At 34.8% G+C, this 24,174-nt stretch overlaps 1 protein-coding gene across 1 annotated transcript; it reads left to right on the forward strand.

Moving 5' to 3' along the window:
* Window positions 1–2,144: 2,144 nt before the first annotated feature.
* On the forward strand, window positions 2,145–23,282 carry LOC125053865 (alpha-amylase 1-like). The gene is made up of 10 exons (XM_047655459.1): window positions 2,145–2,337; window positions 3,990–4,168; window positions 5,662–5,813; window positions 6,328–6,508; window positions 6,931–7,046; window positions 13,948–14,184; window positions 14,614–14,884; window positions 15,756–15,956; window positions 16,657–16,818; window positions 23,200–23,282. Exons 2-10 carry the CDS (start codon window positions 3,998–4,000, stop codon window positions 23,209–23,211), a joined length of 1,503 nt encoding a protein of 500 aa, XP_047511415.1. The 5' UTR covers window positions 2,145–2,337; window positions 3,990–3,997; the 3' UTR covers window positions 23,212–23,282.
* The last annotated feature ends 892 nt before the right edge of the window (window positions 23,283–24,174 follow it).

The raw sequence follows: 24,174 nt of genomic DNA on the forward strand, positions 1-24,174 counted from the left end.
CTAGTAATTAGTGCGCCCTCAGTATACTAGATTTTCTAACAAAAATAAGCTCGAACGCGTTTATACTGATAAATAATTACATAGCAACAGAATGGACTGGAAAATACTTGACGCTAATCACAATCAGTGCTATATGCATTGAATTAAATGATTAGCGTTGACTACAAGATAAAACCATAGATACTGTCAAGAACTTGTTTGAGAATATGGTGAGATTAACAGGTAAATATAGTTAGTTACAGTACTTACAATAAGCTACGGCAGGTAACACAGGTCAACACTGAATAAATTATGGGAATTAACCTAACAGAGACAAAGAAATAATGTTGAACAATAGCTTAAGAGACAAAAATTGCTGTAAATGTAATAATACAAGAAGTTGTTAACAGAAATAAGTATTGCTTAATCATACTAGTCAGAAATGCTAATAAAATATAAAAAAGGACTTCCAAAAACGTTTGCGATGTTGACTTGAAACTTGATGTCATGTACCGGGCGGTTTTAAGGATGCGACATCACCCGTATCCGATTTTGAAAGAACTTTATCAAAAACTATTTTTTACAGGTACAATAATTACTGTCCACTTATAAGCATTCCATAAACTGAAGGGTTTTTGATACACATATAATTTTATTAATATAACAAGTACAAGAATATCGTTTTCTAAATACATACTTATCTAAGACACCATTCAATGTTCTTGCCAGATCTTTATGCTCGCACAGAACCTTTAGCCTCTTCACAGAATGTTCTACGTTGGATTCTGCCACTAATATCGACCTTTTTTCGCACTCCTCTACTTTCTCGTTTAAGAATAAGTTAAAACATTAGTTGTTACATACAACATACATACAACAATAATAGTTGCTATTATTGTCCTAAGCCTTGTTTCTTCTTTATTATATCTATTAGTAGTTTGTCGTTGTGCTGATTTATAGATTTTGTGTTGTATTGTCTAACGTTCTGCTGTCATGTTTTGTAAGATACTAATATTAAGATTATAAATAGATAGACAGTGAATCTTGTTGTTTATCCAATGTGTTAATTTTATTTTTTACTTTTTTTATATAGAGATGTATCATTTTTGTTTCCTAAATAAATAAATAAAACTTAAAATAGGTCACAAGTCAGTAGAACTAACACGAATAAAATAATATTGGGTTAGGCTTGACTTACAAATTGTCTGATTTTATCTGAGTAAACCTAGACTAGATATTCATCAATCAGTTTTAATTGACTTAGATTTTATCGAAAACTGATCTTCGCTATGTCATGCCGTATATTATTACACTGACTGTATATTTATACGGCACTGATATCTATAAATCAGCATCATAGGACTTCAATGGCATTTGCCTCGACAAACGAATGAATGCTTAATTTTATTACTGCACCTATTTAGGTAATTTTTATTATGAACTAGCTGGCCTGGCGAACATCGTACCGCCTAACAGTCGATTCTTTATTTTTTTTAAATACTTATTCTGCTATTCGGGACACCGGTCTAGCTAGTAATATAAAAAAAAGTTGATAAGACAACAAATACATTACGTCAAGAAATAAAAATTTACCTTCCCGGAACCCCTCCACTAACACTTGAACTTTATGATATGGTATTAAAGTTCAAATTGATCTTAAGTATTATTACGAATATTTTGTATGGGAATATAGAAAAGTGTTGTTTTTAGACTTTTTCACTCAATTTTTTAAATTTTTCTCTCCGTATGAACCTTCCTCGTACTTCAAGGAATATTATAAAAAAAGAATCAGACCAATCGGTCAAGCCGTTTTCATGCTATGTCGTGACAACGGAAAACGGGTTTCATTTTTATATATATAGATTATTTAACCTTTTTGAAGGGTTAAAATTTTCCTGATAAAATGGAAGTATCCTATTACCCTTAACTACTCACAGAAGTAAACAATCACATCTTGTAATGAATGTTCTAGATTAAAACAAAGAGTTCTTGCCAGTTCTCGTTCGTTCTCGATTTGTGGCGATAAATCGAAATTCCGATATTTTGAGTAAATATAAAATTAATTTAATATTATTTTAAGATATTACTAGTTAATCAGTTATTATTGACCTTAATAGTGTCATAAATGTGTCGCATTTTCCTTAACTGCGTAAACAAATTACTTAGTACATGCAAACTATTGCAGTTGTTTTGATAAGCGAATACATACATATTTTTATTTGTCGTCGTAATAATTAGTTATCATGGATTACTAGATAATATATAAATCGAGATTGTTTTTATTGATTATAGAAAATCTATATAAAGAATATCGGCGGCGGGTGGTCGAAGATAATACGTAGTACAGGAAGGATTCAGGTATGGAAAAGTTTTAATATTATTTTTTAATTCATTCCATGTTTAGTACACGCATACTTTCTGGATGTTCAAATGTATCCATATATCATAAAATAAATACTTAGTTAATAAATAAATAGTCCATTCCTTACGTTAAACGACTACTTATACTCGTACTTAGTTGATTTCACTGTTTATAGTAACATTATCGAATTCACTACCGTGATATTAATATAACCTATATAGATACATTAATTCGACTTATAACTATTGTATAGGTACAAACTAGTATTTACTACAACAAATATTATTCTATAGATGTGGGTCGTATTTCAATTGTAGAGTAACGTAATATTTACTGGTATCAAAATAAATAAAAAGGTGTACAAGTTATTGTACAGATATTAACTCATATTAATTGAAATAATATTGAACATTATCGTTAGTATTTTAAATCCTTATATAATAGTTTTTCCATGCCTACGATGGTATTGCGTTGTTATGTAATAACGTTGTTTAAATGAATACCTGATTAATTTACCTAATTAAAACCATACCAGTTTTATCGTCGGGCATCGAGGCAAAATACGAAATTCCGCAAGTATCACCTCAACTTCCGTCGTTCCACAACTGAGCGTTTTTTAAAGCAGATTTTGCTGCGCAACCCCACTATGTCGAACCAGCTGCCCACTGAAGTATTTTCAAACAAATTTCAGAAAAGAGTATACCATTTCTTAAAAGGCTGGCAATGAGAGTGTCTATGGGCGGCGGTACCACTTATCTAACACTAATTGGCAGGTCTTTTTGGAAACACAACAACGTTTTCACATAACCTACTTCAGGATTTATATGTTGTTGTTTTTGTTGCATATTATCATATATCCTAATCTTATCTACAATATTCCTGATATTTTTAATCCAAATGATTTAAGGTCGATAAATGTTGCACCAAGAATATACAATTTATTTCCAACACACAAATGCACAAAACAGAAGAACAATAAAAACAATAACTAACCTTAAAATATAATAACTAAAATATATAATTAAAAGGAGTCCCTTTAGGCAAGATTTCGAAGATACTGGCAGCGTTCCCCCTTTGAATCGCTAGACTAATTCTTTGTCCGAGGTAGCTGCCAGCTCTTCGGTCTCTTGTGATGTCGACTAACCTTTTTGATATTTCCTTAAAAAGCCATATAGCTTTTAAGGAAGGAAGGAAGGCTAGGACCCCACGGACCAAGGGTCTGGACGCCGAATGGGACAAAATCATATTCGGAACCTAGACCCCTGTATTTGCAGGCTTGAGCTTTTTCAGCCGCTTCACAAGCCGCACCAGCTCTGTTATTGGTTCCATGTAGATGGGAAAGGACCAGTGTGTCTGAACAGGTTGCATCCCATACCAGCACCCGGCCCATCTTCCATGGAATCAAACTCATACCATCCAGTCTTTACCAAGAATTGTACTTTTTTTACAGTAATTTAAGATTTGTAGCTCTTTTGTATGGACCATATACCATAAACCGTACGCTTTGTACCTTAACAGTCTTACTCGCTTAAATTAATTCCTTAACCACCAGGTATCCTGACCTGCTGGTACATGTGGATAGGTCGTTACTGCCAGGACGAAAAAAAACAAATGACAACTTTACTAAACCAAAGAAATTACTTTTCAGTCATCAAGATGCTGCGGTTCATCCTACTGGCGTGTGCCGTGGTAACAGCGGTAGCATATAAAAACCCCCACTATGCATCTGGTAGAACGACAATGGTTCACCTGTTTGAATGGAAGTGGGATGACATCGCAGCTGAATGCGAGAGATTCTTAGGTCCACGAGGTTTTGGTGGTGTTCAGGTATGTGATATCATGGATTTTATACTTTAAATCTTTAAATCACACACTAAAGTGTGTGATTTAAAGATTGCACTGCACAATACTTCCCACATCGTGTTACTGGCCAGATCAAGTAAAATAAAAAAGATAAAATTATCAAAAAGGATTTCCGTCATTTATAACAACATTCAATTATAACATTATTCAATTTTTTTTAATTTTTGAAGTGTAGCTTCTTTAGAATTGTTGTAATTTCAAACCGGATGCAACGGAAAAAGCTACAGTAAAAATAGACAGACGCATAAATTAGCAGGATTTGGCATGGTAGAGAATGAGATGGGAAGTATTGTGCAGTGTATAAACTTTAATTAGTGTTTATTTGATCATTTTCTGAATTAAAAAAACATAGTTTCACTTCTACCACGTGTGAATAGCACACATGAGTTTTTTTCATGTTGCGCGAACTATTTGACTTTAGAAATACTTAAATACTAGTATTTTTACTTGTAATTAAATACTTATCAAAGCGTAATCAATAAAGCATTATTGTTTAATTTGAACATGGAAAGAATATACTGTTTCCAATCTTTAAAAAAACTTTGCCAAAAAATTATCCGATTTTCATATTAAGCAGTCAACGGTAATGTTCTACACAATATTTTAGACAACAGATTTATACCGACATTTATTTAAGAGCGAACTTCTGTTGTTTACGATGTAAATTAATCTGGGGCCTAAACCGTCTTAAGTCAATTATTCAACCGTATTTCTTTACGCATCTAAGCAAACTTCGTGTTACGCAAATATTAATATTGCAAAATTTGTATTGCGAACTTTCTAGAGTTGTACTAATTATGTTAGATATAATTACAAAATGGTAAAGTTTGTTAGGTGGTAGGGGGAAATCTCTTAGAATGTATTGACTACACCAAAGAGTTGTAATTGGAGGAAAAACGGTCGAACGAAAATATTTCTTGCAATCGACTTGAACATATTGCGATTTTCACAAATATCTAAAATTATTAATTAAAGGTTAACGGGTCACGGTTGCTTAAAGTCGGGAATCGCTAGTATTAGATATAAAAACATAATTAAAACGCTAATTGCTTCAGTAGTATACTTCGCTGTAGTGCCAATTTCACGAGACATTTTAGTTATGAAATGTACTCGTATGTACAAAACCCTTTGTTGTATGAGACCATTTCGAAACCGATTCAAAAGTCGAAATATATTTATTCTTTTAGTGCACTTACGATTGTCAAATTAAAATAAAATTACTCTAATATTAAAATTATAGTTATTAAATTAATGGCGTACAAGACAAACTAGCCCTTCGGCACATTTTATTTAACTTAAACGTACCTAAGTATTATTACTTTTTTAACCGATTTCAAAACCGGAGACCTATGCAATTCGCGTCTAAAGGCCGGTAACGCACTTGCGAGCCTTTTGGCAATGTGTCAATAGGTATGGGTAATGGGTATGTTACATATTTTTTTTATTTTTTATTAAAGATCTCACCACCAAATGAAAACTTGATTATTTGGTCCCATAATCGTCCATGGTGGGAGCGATACCAACCTATCTCATATCGACTTGTAACACGCTCTGGAAACGAGCAACAATTCGCTAATATGGTTCGAAGATGTAATAATGCTGGTGTCAGGTATGTAAAAACAAATATGTATGTAATATAATGATTATATCATAATAGTTTGCATTAAAACACTTTACAAAAAAGACTTTATTATCTCGCGGACTGTACTAGTCTTGTATGGACTTTTCCTTTAAATATTTTTTTCAAATAAAAAAATAATTTGCGCTTGGGAGCAGTGTTGGCCTAGTGGCTTCAGCGTGCGACTCTCATCCCTGACGTCGTAGGTTCGACCCCCACCTCACCAATGGACTTTCTTTCTATATGCGCATTAAACATTCGCTCGAACGCTGAAGGAAAACATCGTGAGAAACCAGCTTGCCTTAGACCCAAAAAGTCGACGTACGTCAGGTATAGGAGGCTGATCACTTGCCTATTAGATTAACATATTATCGTGTTGGTTGAGTGTTTAAATAACTTACTTCGTACCAAGTTTATTAATTTTAATAGAATCTTTTTTTATTAATAGAATCTTTTTTTATTAATAGAATCTTTTTTTATTAACAGAATCTTTTTTTATTAATAGAATCTACGTGGATGCTATCATTAACCACATGACAGGTACTTGGGGTGAAAACGTCGGTACGGGCGGCAGTGAAGCCTTCTTTAACAGGTGGTCATATCCATCTGTGCCTTACGGTAGAAACGACTTTAATTCACCGCATTGTGTTATCCAGGGGAATGATTACACTTGCTGTGCGGACAGGGTAAGTTCAAGTAGCAGACCTAAGCTGCGGCTCAGATATATCCAAATGTGGTTGCGTAGCCAACCCGTTTCAATCCAGTTTGTTAATAATGTAATTAATACAAAGACTCAGAGTCAGAATACTAAATTCCAGCCGTAACGCCTCGACGTCCGTCGTTCCACAACTAAGCGTTTTTTTTGGCAGTTTTTGCCGCTACCACTATGTGGATACCCATAAGATTTAAGAAAAGAGCGTACCAATTTTTAACATACCGGCAACGCACTTGCGGGCTCTCTGGCAATGTGAGTGTTCATGGGCACTATCACTTAACATCAGGTGAGCGATTGTTGCCTGTTACATAAAAAAAAATGTAGCCATCTATGTATGTATATTGTATAGGAAAATTGATATTGTTCTTAATATTGTTTTAAATATTATTTTAGGTCCGTAACTGCGAATTATCTGGGCTAAAGGATTTGAATCAGGGCTCTGAGTACGTTCGAGGAAAAATTTTAGAATACATGAACAAACTCATTGATATGGGAGTTGCTGGTTTCAGGTAAAAAAAAAACTTAGTTTCTTCCTCAGTAAGAATAACGCAACTTCGACATTAGCATTTTATCGAAATTATTTATTATTAAAACTGAAAAATAACGTCGTCATTCGTGGCTCTTGTAAACACCGTATTCTCGCTTCCTCTCAAAGTAGCGAAGACTCCTTCAAGACCTTAATTATCGTGGTGTGCCGGTCCAATAGATTTAAGAAAATCTCACCGCGTTGTACCTCTGATCCTACCTGTAGGCATCCGTCTGTAACCATAGCTTTCTTGGAGCCGACATCCCGCATTTATAGATACATTTTATATTTACGACTTGTATGTACCCTAAGTAAATTGTTAGGTTCTCAGTTCTCACTCTCTCATAAAACATATAATATATTTATATAATATATTTATATATATATAATATATTTATCTATCTAGTGCAGCTTGTTAATGCTCCTTACAAACATTGTCTAAAACAAAGAAATTGGCGATTAGAGTGGCGGAGAGTTTATTGCCAGTTCTCTTCCGTTCTACGCCCTTGATTTGAGAACTGGCAGTAAATGTAAAATTAGAAGCATTTAATATGTATTTTTTTTGACGTTTACATTGTGTTACCTATATGATTTTGACTTCGACTTTTTTACATACAATACATATTATAGTATCAACGATCTTGTATACTATACAGACTTTTGATACTTATTAGGTACATATATATTTGAATACTGTGTGTATTATATATCAAATTTATATACCTAATGTTCAGTAGCTGGCAAACTAAACATCGAGAAGGATTTATAATTTGAATAGCGTCTATTTTAAAAGCATTACTAATAATAATAATAATAATAATAAATAGCCTTTATTGCTGACACCCATACAATGTAATAACAATAATTATTTAAGTTACATAAAAAAACACTTAATTCTAACACATAAATAAAACTTAGTCTAATGCATCATATGACCCGTTTTTGGTAATCAGCGTGTCCTGTGACACGTAGGCCTCTTCCAGCTGTTTCCATTCTTTTCTGTTATTAGCTCTTCTTGTCCAAGTTGTGCCTCCTATTATCTTAATATCGTCTGCCCATCTCTTGGTCGGTCTTCCTCTTTTCCTTTTTCCATCTCGTGGTTGCCATTCTGTAATTATTTTTGTCCATTTCAACCTGCTATCTCTCGTCATGTGCCCAGTCCAGCGCCATTTCAACTGCCTTATTTTCTTTATAATGTCTTCTACTTTGGTCGTTGATCTGATCTCTTCTGCTCTTTTTCGATGTCTCAGTGTTACACCCACCATGCTTCTTTCCATTCCTCTTTGGCATGTTCTCAACTTTAGAAGATGTTTCTGAGATAAAGCCCAAGTCTCGCAGCCGTATGTAACACATGGTAGGATACATAGGTTGAACACCTTTTTCTTAGCTACTATTGGGAAGTCTTTACTTTTAAGTACTTCCTTGAGTGACCAAAATCTCTTCCAGGCGCTAGACACTCTTCTTTCTATCTCAAGATCCATTTGGTCATGAAATGATATTATTTGCCCTAAATATACGTATAGACCAGTGCCGATAATTTTTGAAACCTAAAAAAATTACAGTAGGATGAAACCCATTAGAAAAGCTGGGAAATATGATCAAAATGAAAGGAAAAATAAATTACGGTCGATCTGAGGTCGGGAAGGGGTAGGGGGGGAGTTTTAAGGGTAAAAAACGGTTTATCTCGATTTCCGGCAAAACTACAAGTCCTATCGAAGAAAGTTAAATGGCAAAGTTGGAGGTAATAAAAAGATCTAAAACTTTTGTATTCACACATTTTTCACATAACCTCAAAATCTATGTGAAAATGTCAAAAAACCAAGTTTTTGGTTTTTTATTTTTATCTTTAACAAAAATTATTTTTTTTTAACGAAATTTGGTGAAAACTTACCTTTCTATGTCCCAAATACACTGTAATTTATTTGATTAAAAATATTTATTTGTTCACCTTATTTTGAATTAATATCGAAAAAACACCCTAATTTTCAATCGAAAATTCTGACGTCAAAATTTCAGCTTTTTTCAAAAAGTTGGTGTGCTTTCAGTTTGTTGAAATCTCTACTTTCCTATGGTAAAAAAATATATATATATTACCATAGTAAATCTTCTCAGAAAACGCAAAAAATCGTATACAGTAACGCCCAGACCTGTCATCCCCTTCCTTACTTCTCTATGAAATACGAAAATTTTAGCCCATCTAAAGGCTAAATTTTTTTTTTAAGTCACTCAGGTATATATAAATTATCTTAAAATAGTAATAAATAGCCATCTGATTATAATTTAAAGAAGATTCATAGAGAAGTAGGGAAGGGGATGACAGGTCTGGGCGTTACTGTGTACGATTTTTTGCGTTTTCTGAGAAGATTTACTATGGTAGTATATATATTTTTTTTTACCATAGGAAAGTAGAGATTTCAACGAACTGAAAGCACACCAACTTTTTGAAAAAAGCTGAAATTTTGACGTCAGAATTTTCGATTGAAAATTAGGGTGTTTTTTCGATATTAATTCAAAATAAGGTGAACAAATAAATATTTTTAATCAAATAAATTACAGTGTATTTGGGACATAGAAAGGTAAGTTTTCACCAAATTTCGTTAAAAAAAAATAATTTTTGTTAAAGATAAAAATAAAAAACCAAAAACTTGGTTTTTTGAAATTTTCACATAAATTTTGAGGTTATGTGAAAAATGTGTGAATACAAAAGTTTTAGATCTTTTTATTACCTCCAACTTTGCCATTTAACTTTCTTCGATAGGACTTGTAGTTTTGCCGGAAATCGAGATAAACCGTTTTTTACCCTTAAAACTCCCCCCCTTCCCCTTCCCGACCTCAGATCGACCGTAATTTATTTTTCCTTTCATTTTGATCATATTCCCCTGCTTTTCTAATGGGTTTCATCCTACTGTAATTTTTTTCACTTTTTATTTATTTTAAAGGCTATCTGCACTGGTCTAGTAGTGATCAACATATTCGATAGTATCTCCTCCTATTTGTATCATAATAGTTTCTCTATTTGTCATTATTTTCGTTTTAGATTTGTTCATAGAAAGCCCAACTATCTTGCTTGCTTCTGTCAGCTGTTGCAGCATAGTTTGAAGCGTCTTTGCGTTATCTGAAATGATCACTAAATCGTCTGCGAATCTTAGGTGGTTCAGTTGTCTGCCGTTTATGTTTATGCCGACATTTTCCCATTCCAAATTTCTAAATAAACTCTCCAAAATGGCTGAGAAGAGTTTTGGGGACAAAGGATCGCCCTGTCTCACACCCCTGGCTATAGGAAATTCTTCACCCGTTGTCTCTAGTTTGATATAAGCCGTGCTACTTGTATATATATTTCTAATTATACGTATGTATTTTTTTGGTATACCTTGTTGTATTAAGGCTCTCCAGAGGGAATCGTGCTTTATAGAGTCGAATGCTTTACTGTAGTCTACAAAAGCGATGTATAGTGCTTTTCCGTATTCTTTGCACTTTTGTATTAGCTGTTTTATAACATGTATATGATCTACAGTTGAGAATCCGGATCTGAATCCAGCTTGTTCCATGGGTTGTTGTTCATCCATTGCCTTCGTTACTCTTCGCAGGATCATTTTGGAGAAAACTTTATACATGTTGGACATAAGGCTTATAGGTCTATAGTTTTCTATGATGTTCCTGTCACCCTTTTTGTGGAGCAGTGTAATTATGTTCTTCGTCCATTGGGAAGGTATGTATTCCGTTTTTAGTATGGTGTTGAATAGTTCAGTAAGTTTTCTTAGGTTCCCTGGTGCTGCTGATGATACTTTGATCATCTCATTAGTTATGTGATCCGGTCCAGGCGCTTTTCCATTTTTTAGGCTTTTGATAGCATGCTCCGTTTCTGAAAGGAGAAATTTAGGTACCTCTTCTTCGTCTTGTTCAAGATTTACTGAATTCTGTAAAGTATTATCAGTCTCTAGTGAGTAGAGGTTTCTATAGAAGTCTGTTGCAGTTTTCAATATATCTTTTCTTTTCGTCTGTTGTTTGCCTACGTAGTTCTTAATGTTCGGTATCCATTGTTTTGTTTCTACGAGTTCTTTTAGAGCTTTTTTAACTCCTCCTGTCTTGGTTATGTGGTAATTAAGTGCTTCTATTCTTCTTTTGTTCCTTTCTTTCTTAATATTGTTACTTATTTTCTTACTTACTTCTGATATCAATTTTAGATTTTGCTTGTTTTTTCCAAGTTTTAAGAGCTGTTTTCTTTCTTCCATTAGCTTTTGAGTTTCTTTTCCAATTTGTTTCTTGTTAGTTTTTGGGGGATTGCGACTTAGAGTTCCAAGTATTTCATTTACTTCATTGATATATTTTCCTTCTATCTGGTTTTTGACTTCATTGTCAGGGATTTGTTTTACTATCATTAGCTTTGTTTTTGTGTTGTATTTATTTCTACTTTTCTTTGGTTCGATACATTTTATGGTGCCTCTTACTAATCGATGATTGGTATTGAAGTTGAGTTGATTTAATACACTAACGTCCTGGAAGGGTTTCCTATTGTTGGTTCCGATGTAGTCGATTTCATTTTTGTGGCGTCCGTCCGGTGATATCCATGTCCACTTCTTCGCCGTAGCTTTTTTGAAGAAACTGTTCATGAATGCTAAATTATTTTCGAGAGCGAGATTGAGCATTCGTTCTCCATTTTTGCTCCTTGGGCCGAAGCCGAAGTCGCCTATGATGTTCTCTTCACCAGGACGTCTGCGTCCTATTCTACCATTGAAATCGCCCATAACTATGATGTTTTTGGAAGTATTTTGTAAAACTGTAGTCAATTGGTTGTAAAACTTATCTTTGGTATGTTCTTCATGATTTTCAGTAGGTGCATAAATTTGTATAATTGACCATTTGTCCTTGAAACCTGGAAAATTTATATTAAGAATGGCTATTCTATCTGATATGCCCTTGAATTCTTCTATATTTGGCTGTAAGTATTTTTTAACCATAAAGCCTACTCCATAGGATCCTTTTGTTTCGCCTTTATAATAGAAGATATACTCTTTATGATCTTCAATGCTTTCGCCTATTCTTCTTATTTCGCTTAATCCTAATATGTCCCAGTTTATCTTTAAAAGAGCTAACTCTAGCTCGGTAAGTTTTTCGTGTGTTCTCAATGATAGACAGTTCAGAGTGGCGATATAAAGTATCTTATTTTCGATTCGGCTTGGAGTGATGGAACTTGTAATGTTTTTGTGAATCTTCTCATCTCGTTTCTGAGCTGGAAGGGAGTGGTCGACAGCCCCCACGGTGACCAGCCGGCTTGGGGTGGTTAGTGCGTTTTGTCTTTTGTTGTTGTGTTTGAAAGAATTATGTTGGTTCGAGCGGTCAGGGGCGCATGCTAGTTTTTTTGCTGTTTCGGCGTTGAATTCGAGCCATGCGCTTCGTAGTAATCAAGTAAGTTTATTTTTTTGCTTGTTGATTGGGGTTGATATTGTTTCGGCGATTCGGAGAAGTTTCTTTTTCTTTTTTCAGATTTCTCACGCGTATTCTCGTATATAACGAGCTTATCTTTTATAATGTGGCAAGTTTTCCCTTTAGCACGTTCAGCTTTTAGTTCGGTTTGTAATAGTTTTCTTTTTTCTAATACTTCTTTGGAAAAATCTTCTTTTACATACATGTTTGATGGGAGTTTGTTTCCATTTTTCAGTACCTCGTATTTTCTCCAAAGGCTAGTGAAGTTAACGAGGACTGGGCGAGGATTTTCACTCTTTTTGCCTAGTCTATAAGCTGAGCTTAGCTCTTTAGGGTCCAAGGATAAACCAGTTGAATTATTTATCAACTTCAGCATGTGTGTAAGCAGGTTAGGTTCTTCTTGTTGGTTTTCATGTATGCCAAAAAATACTAAATTATTTTTCCTTTTCCCATCTTCAAGGAATTTTACTTTGTCTTTTAGAACGACGATCTCCGATTTAAGTTTCTTGTTTTCTTCAGTTAATTCTGCTAACTTCACATTTATACTGCTTACGACGGACTTTGTTACACTTTCTGTTATAATTCTCGTCTGATCTTCCAACTTTTCGCACAGCTTTTGGTGTATCGATTCTATAAGGTATTCCATTTCTTTTTTGTCCATACTTTGAAATGTTGTTTCTAATTTTTTTTTTTTTTTTTTACAGAATTTTTTTTTCCTTTTATATTCTATCCGTTAAAAATAGATTCGATATCTTCAAATAAAATTATAAAAACAAAAATTCTTAGTTTTTTTTTTAAAGTTTCAATATTCCGTGTTTAGGTTTGAACTCGGGCCGATACAAATGTTCGATTCAGGAACTCAGCTTATCTGCGACGCCGAGAGACTGTATGACGAAGAGGACGAATTACTTGAACAGTTTCTTTCTTGAGTGACGTTTACAAGGAGTGACTAATGTAATATTAGGTCGCCTCAAGTCACGTATACCCGTTTAACATCACTGTTACAAAGTCGTAGTTTTTTCTTCTTTTTGTAGTAATATCAACAAAAATTGACTGATCTTTGTTCCAAGTCACTTGCACTAGATTTTTTTCACACGCACTTTCAATTGTTTTAGTCGAAACGAAAAGTCACCGTTGCAATAACACAAATTAAAACGTGAAAATGTTCTATTTTTTACACTAATAATGAGGCAGATACGTTTGCCTGTGGTATATCTTCTCCTGGTTCAGTTTGATATTTACTTTTTATTGTGTATTCTCACTTATTTCTATTTTTAATTGGTTATTTTGTGAGGACTCGATATTCAACTTGCGCCTACCCGCTATGACTTTTTTTTTTTTAAAAGACTTTTTTTTTAAAAGCATTACTAAAAGTAACATATAATTTAAATTGATATGTACTCAAAAGTAATTTATTGACCTAATCATTTGTATGTGCAACAAATAAATACTAATTTCAGAATTGACGCTGCCAAACATATGTGGCCACATGACCTCAGAGTTATGTACAGCAGACTTCACAATTTGAACCCAAGCCATGGGTTTCCAAACGGCGCTCGACCATACATTTTCCAAGAGGTCATTGACCTAGGCGGGGAGGCTATTAGCAGAAACGAGTACACAGCGCTAGCCGCGGTTACTGAATTCAGATTTGGATTGGAACTTAGCAGAGCTTTTTCGCGTGGAAACCAGCTTAGGTGAGCTTTGGCCATTGTTAAACTTTTAAAGTAGGTAATTTAAAAAAAATACTTATTATTGTCAATCGATAGCTGTTATCTTAGATGTTGTCCGATTCTCAGACATACCCAATATGCACACAAAATTTCATGAGAATCGGTCGAGCCGTTTCGGAGGAGTTTAACCACAAACACCGCGACACGAGAATTTTATATATTAGATTGAAATAATTAAATTAAAAGCACCTGGCGGCCTTATCTCTTTCGGGCGGTCTCTTCCAGACAACCACTAGGCAATTTATTGTAAATTATTGTAAAGTATAAATCATATTGCAACTTTATAAAAACTCCTAGTTAAAAAAGTTGTAGACACGATATCCAAGTACTTTACTATTTTTTATCTGTCCTAATGCGAGCTGAATTTAATTTTTATTTACATTTCTATTGCAGCTGGTTAGCAAACTGGGGTGAGAACTGGGGTCTCCTAAGTTCAAATGATGCTCTGGCCTTCATCGACAACCACGACAACCAAAGAGGACACGGTGCTGGTGGTCAAATCTTGACATACAAGCAGTCGAAACAGTACAAGGGCGCTATTGCCTTTATGTTGGCTCATCCTTATGGAAAACCTCAACTGATGAGTAGCTTCAGCTTCCATAATACAGAGGCTGGTCCTCCTATGGACTCGAGGGGAAATATCATCTCGCCGTCTATAAATTCCGTATGTCATATATTTGTTTTAAGAGTACAGTGATCTGACCTCTCGCTGTTTCAATCGATTTATTTATTTCATAATCATACAGCTAGCATAAATTGTAAATAACAAAAGACAGTTATAATACATTATATTATATTAAGAATAAGTTTAAACTCTTAATATCTTAAGCTTTGTGTCGTCCTTGTTTTTTTTTTTGTTGCTGCTAGTTTAGTGTTAAATTTTGCTGTCATGTTTTGTCTTGTCTTACTTTGTATTGTATTTTTTATTAGTGAAACTTTTATTGAGGATATGTCCAATGTGTATTTATTTTATGTTTTACATTTATTTTATTTTTATGTATGGTGATGTATCTGTTTAGTTTCCAATAAATAAATATATAAACAAATAAAAAATTTACGAAAGGCAAATTTAAAAAAATTATGTACATTTAAATAAGTAATACCGAAACCGGTAGTGTTGCGTGATGGAGTGAAAGTGAAGAAGTGTGTGGGCTGTGCTCATGATGCATTTTAGCTTTAGTCATATTATTGATACTCCTCTTAAGCATATTCCGCAATACCTTAAATAAATGGAGGCTTAAATAGTGGTAGTTGTACTAAAGAGGTTTTAATAACATTTTATATTTTTTTTTTATGATTGGACAATTCACACCAATTGACCTAGTCCCATGCTAAGCTGGTGAAGCTTGTGTTATGGGTACTAGGCAACGGATATACATAAATATTTAAACACCCAAGACCTAAGCACAACACCAAATGCACATCACGTCGATGTTTGTCTCAGCCGGGGATCGAACCCGGGACCCATGGATTCGCAGTCAGGGGTACTAACCACTACAGCAATGAGCCGTCAAATTTTATAATTACCGTTGTAGGACAACAGTTGCGGTAATGGGTGGGTATGCGAGCACCGTTGGCGTCAAATCTACCAAATGGTAGCGTTTAGGAACGTCGCTGGCAACACCGCTCTAAATAACTGGTGGGACAATGGTAGCAACCAGATTGCCTTCTGTCGAGGCGGTCAGGGCTTTGTGGCTTTCAACAATGATCACTGGGATCTCAACGCTGACTTACAGGTTAGTTTAATGTATTATTAATTAATTTTTATGATATTATTCACGAATAGAATGCGAAAAAGTCATCAGCCTTCTGTACCTGAAACACGCAGCCGTTTTGCGACTTGGAGAATAAGAGAATCCTGCACAGTATGAGAAAGTATTTATTCCGCTTATAGATAGAAATATCCATTTTTGGAAAGCTGGTTATCGAATGTATGACTTCAAACATGAGAGCCACTGCTTTTTCTTCATTTAACCTTTCCCTTACAATTAGGTTTAAAGACATTTATTTATTCAGACAATAGTCACTTACATGAGAACTTATATACTAAAGATACAATTTATCACGTCGTGGGTCATTGAAGAGCTTCAAGGATGAATTAACGAAGTAGAACTTTCATTTACGTAGAGAACTGGGATCACTCAAGAGATGGTCTTTTAGTCTTAATTTAAATATTGCCAGGCTGTCTGCACTTTTTATATTTTGTGGAAGTCTATTATACCGCAGCACTACCCCAACGCTCAATGTTTTTTTACCGTTATTGGTTCTAAACTTCGGTACAATAAGATTGTGAGGGCGTCGTGAGGTGCGCTTCTGAATTTGATTCTTTTGAATTGAATTTTGATTCTTCTGAAAAGAATTTCCCTCTCTAATATAAACTTTGCAAAAGCGATATGGATTGTTTGATAAAAATATTAATTGTTATTTAAATTTCAGACCTGCCTTCCAGCTGGTAGATATTGCGATGTTATATCTGGTGTAAAAAGCAATAACGGTTGTACTGGAAAAACTATAACTGTGGGCAATAATGGCCGAGCCCGGATCTCATTACGAGCTAATGACTATGACATGGTGCTCGCCATACATAGAGGAACCGAGGTATGAAAAATTTAGATTTTTATATCTGTTCTGTGAAACTAGTAACTGTACTGACAGGCAATATGTTTTGTAAGGAATGGAATCCAGAACTTAAACGTATTAGTTAACGAAAGTAAATGATTGTATGATAAATGTAAATGATGTTGTTATTACTAAAGATTTTTTAATACAGTCTATAAGTACTGAATGGCAACGCGTTTTGTAAGTAATGTAATTCAGAACTTAAGTTCTGGTTTACATCTGTAAATGATTATAAGATGGAAGTCGATGGTATGATGAAAGTAAATGGTGTTGGTATAAATTATTAAAGATTTTTTAATACAGTCTATAAGTACTGAAAGGCAATATGTTTCGTAAGTAATGTAATTCAGAACTTAAGTTCTGGTTTATATCTGTAAATGATTATAAGATGGAAGTCGATGGTATGATGAAAGTAAATGGTGTTGGTATAAATTACTAAAGATTTTTTAATACAGTCTATAAGTACTGAATGGCAATGTGTTTTGTAAGTTATGTTTAGTGTTTGAGGTACACTAAATGAAAACCATAATAGAATTCACTAGCTTTATTGTCCTCTGACTTACATGGCGGTTATAGGGCGACTGACTGATCCACGTGCAAGTGGAATTACGAAATAATGATGCGTAGACAATATTATAAATACAATTACGAAATTTCTATATAAACAATAATTACACCACTACATACACCCCCTTCTTAAAAAAAAAAATGAGTAGGTAGATACATATAAACACAAAAAAAATTACTACTGAAACTTTTAAATACAAACTATGACAAAGTGTAAATGTTATAAATATATACACAGTTATAAATGAATTCCATATTTTTCTTTTAAATCTAAATACAAATTGGTTTTGCAATTAGCTGAACAATCGCTGAAATTGCAATTCTCTACTTACTAAGTATGTTGCTTACAAATCAAAACATAAACCTAACGGGTTGCTTAATACTTCTACCACTACGCGTTTTTAAAGGTTCATTAACCTGCTTATGCTGATCTAAGTTTCCGCTAACCTGGTTGCTATTAAACTCATCTAGTATATACGCAGGCTTTACACGGTCTATTGAAACATACGAAATTTTATCAATTATTGCGATCTTAAAATTCTTTTTATTCCTTTCCAATACCTTGTAGGGTCCGCAATAAGGTGGTACTAAAGGTTTCCGTACTGCGTCTATTCTCAAGAAAACATGTGAACAGGAACTTAAATCAGCATGTACAAACATATTTTTACTATTACAATCTCTAGTTTTAGGTTTAATACTATTTAAAATATCTCTCAATCTAATTATGTACGCTTGCGGATTCTCTATTTTGCTAATAGTATCGCTACAAAATTCACCAGGTAAACGTAAACAATGACCTAGAGTGAATTCCGCTGCGCTTATGTAACCGCTGTCCGCCTGACACGCTGCTCGCAGTCCTAGCATCACCGTAGGTAATTCTGCGAACCAAGCTGCGTTATTATTTAACCTCGCCATCAATGCCGCTTTTAAAGACCTATGCCATCTTTCTATTTTACCATTTGCCTGCGGATGATAAGGGCTAGTACGTGTTTTACGAATGCCTAATATTTTCATTAAATCTACGAATAAATCGCTCTCAAACTGTCGGCCTTGGTCTGACGTCAGAAAAATTGGGCAACCGTACCTACAGATCCAGTTATCATAAACTGCTTTTGCAACAGTCTCAGCCGTCATATCTGTAACTGGACAAATCTCAGGCCATCGTGTACGCCGATCTATCATCGTCACGCAATACCGATAGCCATGTTCCGTCACGGGTAGTGGTCCTATTAAATCGATATGCAAATGTGCAAAACGGTCGCCTTCCTCGAAAGTACCTAACTTAGACACCGTGTGTCGCACTATTTTACTTTTTTGACATTGAATACATGTCTTTGCCCAAATCCCTATATCCTTATTCATATTTGGCCAAAACGCTTTTTTACATATAAGTGTTCGCGATCCCTTTACCCCTGGATGCGCTAACCCATGGAAATAATCAAAAATAGACTTTCTAAACTCTTTCGGAATGTATGGCCTAATATTTTTAGTAGACGTTTCGCAATAAATCAAATCATTAGAATTATTTAAGTTCATTTGTTTCAATTGTATGCTACTAGCGGTACTTGTACTCAATAAATTTGCTAACTCAGCGTCATCGGCCTGCGCATGGGCGATGTCTACGTATTGTATCGGGTTCGGACATGTTATCTCTTCTATCCTCGACAATGCGTCCGCAACTGCGTTCTCACTACCTATTACGTGTTGGATGTTATTTGTAAATTCGCTAATAAATAACAGCTGTCGCGCCCTTCTAGGTAATTCTTTGTTTGAGCCTAACTTACTAAATGCGAATGTTAACGGTTTATGGTCTGTATACACCGTAAAATTCCTACCTTCTATTAAGTCTCTAAAATAAACGATGCCTGAGTAAATCGCCAAAAGTTCCTTATCATATGTGCAGTACTTCTTTTGGGATTCCGTAAGCCTTTTTGAAAAGTATCCTAGGGGTCTCCAAGTGTTGTTTTCCTTTTGTTGTAACACCGAGCCGATACTGAAATCGGATGCGTCGGTCATTAAAGCTAATTCTGCGTTTGCAATCGGATGCGCTAAAGTAGCGGCGTTTTTTAAATTCTCTTTACACAAATCAAATGCCCTACTAGCCTCGTCTGTCCACTGTATCTTACGCTTATCGTTCTTTTTTGCTCCATGTAAATACCTATCTAACGTTCCCTGTACTTTCGCGGCGTTCGGTATGTGATTCCTATAAAAGTTTAACATGCCGAGAAACCTACGAAGGTCAACAATAGTTTCGGGCTTCGGGTACTTTTCGATAGCTTGAACTTTGTCATGTAACGGACTAATACCCTTTTCTGAGACCTCGTATCCTAAAAACTCTATTTTTGTTTGACCAAAAACCCATTTTCCTAAGTTAATTGACATACTATATTTACTGAAACGCTCGAACAATAGTCGCAAATGCTTTTGGTGTATTAGCTCGTTATCTGATCCAATGATGACGTCATCAAGATACCCGAATACATATGATTCTCCGGTTATATTATTATCATTTAAACTATTCAAATGTTCTATGCCTGCTAATATCGTACTATTTATAAACCTTTGGAATGTTTGTGCCGCGTTACGCAGTCCAAACGTCATCCTTGGGAACTCAAAAAGTCCGAATGGTGTAATAATCGCTGTCTTTTCAATATCTTCCGGCCTAATTTTTATAACATGATACGCTCGACAAATATCAATTTTTGAAAAAACTTTTTTATTATGTAAACCATAGGTAAAGTCCTGAACTCTAGGTATCGGGTAACGGTCCGGTTTTGTAATGGCATTAAGCATTCTATAGTCCCCGCAAGGTCGAATGTCACCGTTCTTTTTAGGCACTACATGTAGTGGGCTGGCCCACGGACTACTCGATGGTCTGCATATCCCTAACTCCTGCATCAACTGGAATTCTTTTTTAACTAAATCATACCTGTGAGGTGGCAACTTTCTTGCACGCGTATACACTGGCGGACCTGTTGTCTCAATATGATGATAGACAGAATGCTCTGGCACTTCCTTAAAAATAGGTGGACGCGTGATTTCCTTGAATTGCTCAAGTAATTCCGCGTACGGCTGGCTACTACTAATAGACTTCACCGCTCCTATCGAGTTTACACTCTTTGTTCCACAAACGTACAAATTAGTAACTAGGTCGACTAATCTATTATTATATAAATCAACGGATAATCTAAAATTTCTTAAAAAATCTGCCCCAATTATTGGTTGCTTAACATCGCACACTATGAACGGCCATTTTAAATCTCTCCTAAGACCAAAAGTTATTGTTAAATAACAAATGCCATATGTCTTTATCTCGCTATCATTAGCCGCGTATAATTTAAAATCGCAATGAATTAGTGTGCGTTGTTTAACACACCATTTCGGGATTACAGAAATATTAGCTCCTGTGTCTATCAGGAAAGTAAACTTAGATAAACTATCCCTAACTAACAAACGGTGATTACTAGATACCTGTCCCTCAGTACATCCGTCCACCGCCTGCGGATATACTGGTTCTAGTTTCCCGCGCCGCTGTCTGTCTTTACGCCAGGCACAAGGTTCCTCGCACCTCCTCGCGTTCTTCCTCCACCGGAAATGAAACCTGCAGAGCCACTCTGGATCCCCTGGAGTCCTTCTTTTGTGCGACGAGGACCTGCTCCTGTAGCTTTGGTGGCCGCGACTCCTGGGACGTCCTTGATCTTGTTCCTCGCTGCGGAGTGCCGCAACTTCCAGCATGAGCTTGTTTATTTGCTGCATGAGCCCCGTAATTGTGTCTGCTACAGCAGGCATCTGTGGTGCTGCTGATGATGCTCCGGCCATGGCTGCGATTTCGCCGTTGTTGTGCGGTTTCTTCGTATACTTGCACGACAAATTGTTACATATTTTTGTGAGTCGCCCCGCCCTATTTAGATTTTCCCTTTTATTCCTTTGGATCACATTGAATCACGTCGGGCCGCCCGCGAATCACGTCGGGGTCACCAGTTTAGTGTTTGAGGTACACTAAATGAAAACCATAATAGAATTCACTAGCTTTATTGTCCTCTGACTTACATGGCGGTTATAGGGCGACTGACTGATCCACGTGCAAGTGGAATTACGAAATAATGATGCGTAGACAATATTATAAATACAATTACGAAATTTCTATATAAACAATAATTACACCACTACATATGTAATTCAGAGTTTAAGTTCTGGTTTACATCTGTAAATGATTATAAGATGGAAGTCGATGGTATGATGAAAGTAAATGGTGTTGGTATAAATTACTAAAGATTTTTTAATACAGTCTATAAGTACTGAATGGCAACCGCGTTTTGTAAGTAATGTAATTCAGAACTTAAGTTCTGGTTTACATCTGTAAACGATTATAAGATGGAAGTCGATGGTATGATGAAAGTAAATGGTGTTGGTATAAATTACTAAAGATTTTTTAATACAGTCTATAAGTACTGCATGGCAATGTGTTTTTTAAGTAATGTAATTCAGAATTTAAGTTCTAGTTTACATCTGTAAATGATTATAAGATGGAAGTCGATGGTATGATGAAAGTAAATGGTGTTGGTATAAATTACTAAAGATTTTTTAATACAGTCTATAAGTACTGAATGGCAACGCGTTTTGTAAGTAATGTAATTCAGAACTTAAGTTCTGGTTTACATCTGTAAATGATTATAAGATGGAAGTCGATGGTATGATGAAAGTAAATGGTGTTGGTATAAATTACTAAAGATTTTTTAATACAGTCTATAAGTACTGCATGGCAATGTGTTTTTTAAGTAATGTAATTCAGAATTTAAGGTCTAGTTTACATCTGTAAATGATAATAAGATGGAAGTCGATGGTATGATGAAAGTAAATGGTGTTGGTATAAATTACTAAAGATTTTTTAATACAGTCTATAAGTACTGAATGGCAACGCGTTTTGTAAGTAATGTAATTCAGAACTTAAGTTCTGGTTTACATGTGTAAATGATTATAAGATGGAAGTCGATGGTATGATGAAAGTAAATGGTGTTGGTATAAATTACTAAAGATTTTTTAATACAGTCTATAAGTACTGAATGGCAACGCGTTTTGTAAGTAATGTAATTCAGAACTTAAGTTCTGGTTTACATCTGTAAATGATTATAAGATGGAAGTCGATGGTATGATGAAAGTAAATGGTGTTGGTATAAATTACTAAAGATTTTTTAATACAGTCTATAAGTACTGAAAGGCAACGCGTTTTGTAAGTAATGTAATTCAGAATTTAAGTTCTGGTTTACATCTGTAAATGATTATAAGATGGAAGTCGATGGTATGATGAAAGTAAATGGTGTTGGTATAAATTACTAAAGATTTTTTAATACAGTCTATAAGTACTGAAAGGCAACGCGTTTTGTAAGTAATATAATTCGGAATTTAAGTTCTGGTTTACATCTGTAAATGATTATAAGATGGAAGTCGATGGTATGATGAAAGTAAATGGTGTTGGTAAATATTACTGAAGATTTTTGTAGACAGTGCGTGCACACGAAGAAAAATATTAGTACGAATTACCAATTTAAGAACCAATTATTTTTAATTAATTTAAGAAAGTTATAAAATAGATTTAATGTTTTACGAGGCGATCTAATTTATATATACTCGTTCTTTAATTTTGCAAGACTGTGTTTGAATCACAGGTTTTTCCAGATTAGGGATTTGAACTTTGTATTTCTCTACTAAAATATTTCTCTTGTTTTCCAAGAACTAAATTCTCCTAAATAATAAAACCTCATTACATTATTAAACCTTGAATTTCTTTTTCAGTCGAGATTGTAAGTGGCTGTGACACGGGTAATGAAGATTAGTACGCCGTTAATACAAAATAAAGAAATGAACTTTATAAACAACAATTTGGTTTTATTCGTTCAAATTCCTTTAAACAAGATTTAACCTTTTAATTTTTAAACGCTTTTAATCTTATCCACAACACCGATTAATTAGGTTGGAACATCGAAATAGAATATTTAAGGGAAGATTATGTTGTAGAACATGGGCGGTGTTGGCCTAGTGGCTTCAGCGTGCGACTCTCACACCCGAGGTCGTAGGTTCGATCCCCGACTGTGCATCAATGGACTGACTTTCTATGTGCGCATTTAAGATTTTCTATAACGGTGAAGGAAAACATCGTGAGGAAACCGACATGTCTTAGACCCAAACATTCGACGGCGTGTGTCAGGCACTGAAGGCTGATCACCTACTTGCCTATTAGATTTTAAAAAATGATCATGAAACAGATTCAGAAATCTGAGGCCAAGACCTAAAGAGGTTGTAGCGCTACTGATTTTTTAATGTATGTTTTAGAACATATTAATTTTTGGAAAGTGTACACATAACCAAGCCAAAACGAATATTGCGTACAAATCTATCCTACCCGAAGAATTTGGAACCTGCCATTTTAAATATGTGGTCAAGTCTGGGTATCACAGTAAAACCAGCTCACTGAAACTCTAGAGGCTACCACTGCTGTAAGACCCATCAGAGGCTATAGGCATTTTCCCAATAACGACCGACCAGGGGATTGCGCACTTATGATTTTTGTCACAGATCTTTGGCCAAACATAATAGGTCTGTTGGCTTGATCTTGTCAGAACACTCGTTCTTAAACACGCCAATAAAATTGACGTTAGCAAAAACTTTTTGACCGGATTAAAGTTATGTATTATTATAAATTGACAATTATTTAACATAATTTTAACAGTAACCGACGTTTCGCGTGCTTTACAGCGTGCGTGGTCACGG

Source organism: Pieris napi, chromosome 11, assembly GCF_905475465.1.
Source record: "Pieris napi chromosome 11, ilPieNapi1.2, whole genome shotgun sequence".
Lineage (NCBI taxonomy): Eukaryota > Metazoa > Arthropoda > Insecta > Lepidoptera > Pieridae > Pieris > Pieris napi.

Excerpts from the sequence above, each read along its gene's own strand:
- LOC125053865 (XM_047655459.1), top strand. The coding sequence starts at position 3,998 with ATGCTGCGGTTCATCCTACTGGCGTGTGCCGTGGTAACAGCGGTAGCA. Across the intron at positions 7,047-13,947 it reads ATGGGAGTTGCTGGTTTCAG|AATTGACGCTGCCAAACATA; the intron begins GTAAAAAAAAAA and ends TACTAATTTCAG. Across the intron at positions 14,885-15,755 it reads TCTCGCCGTCTATAAATTCC|GACAACAGTTGCGGTAATGG; the intron begins GTATGTCATATA and ends TTACCGTTGTAG.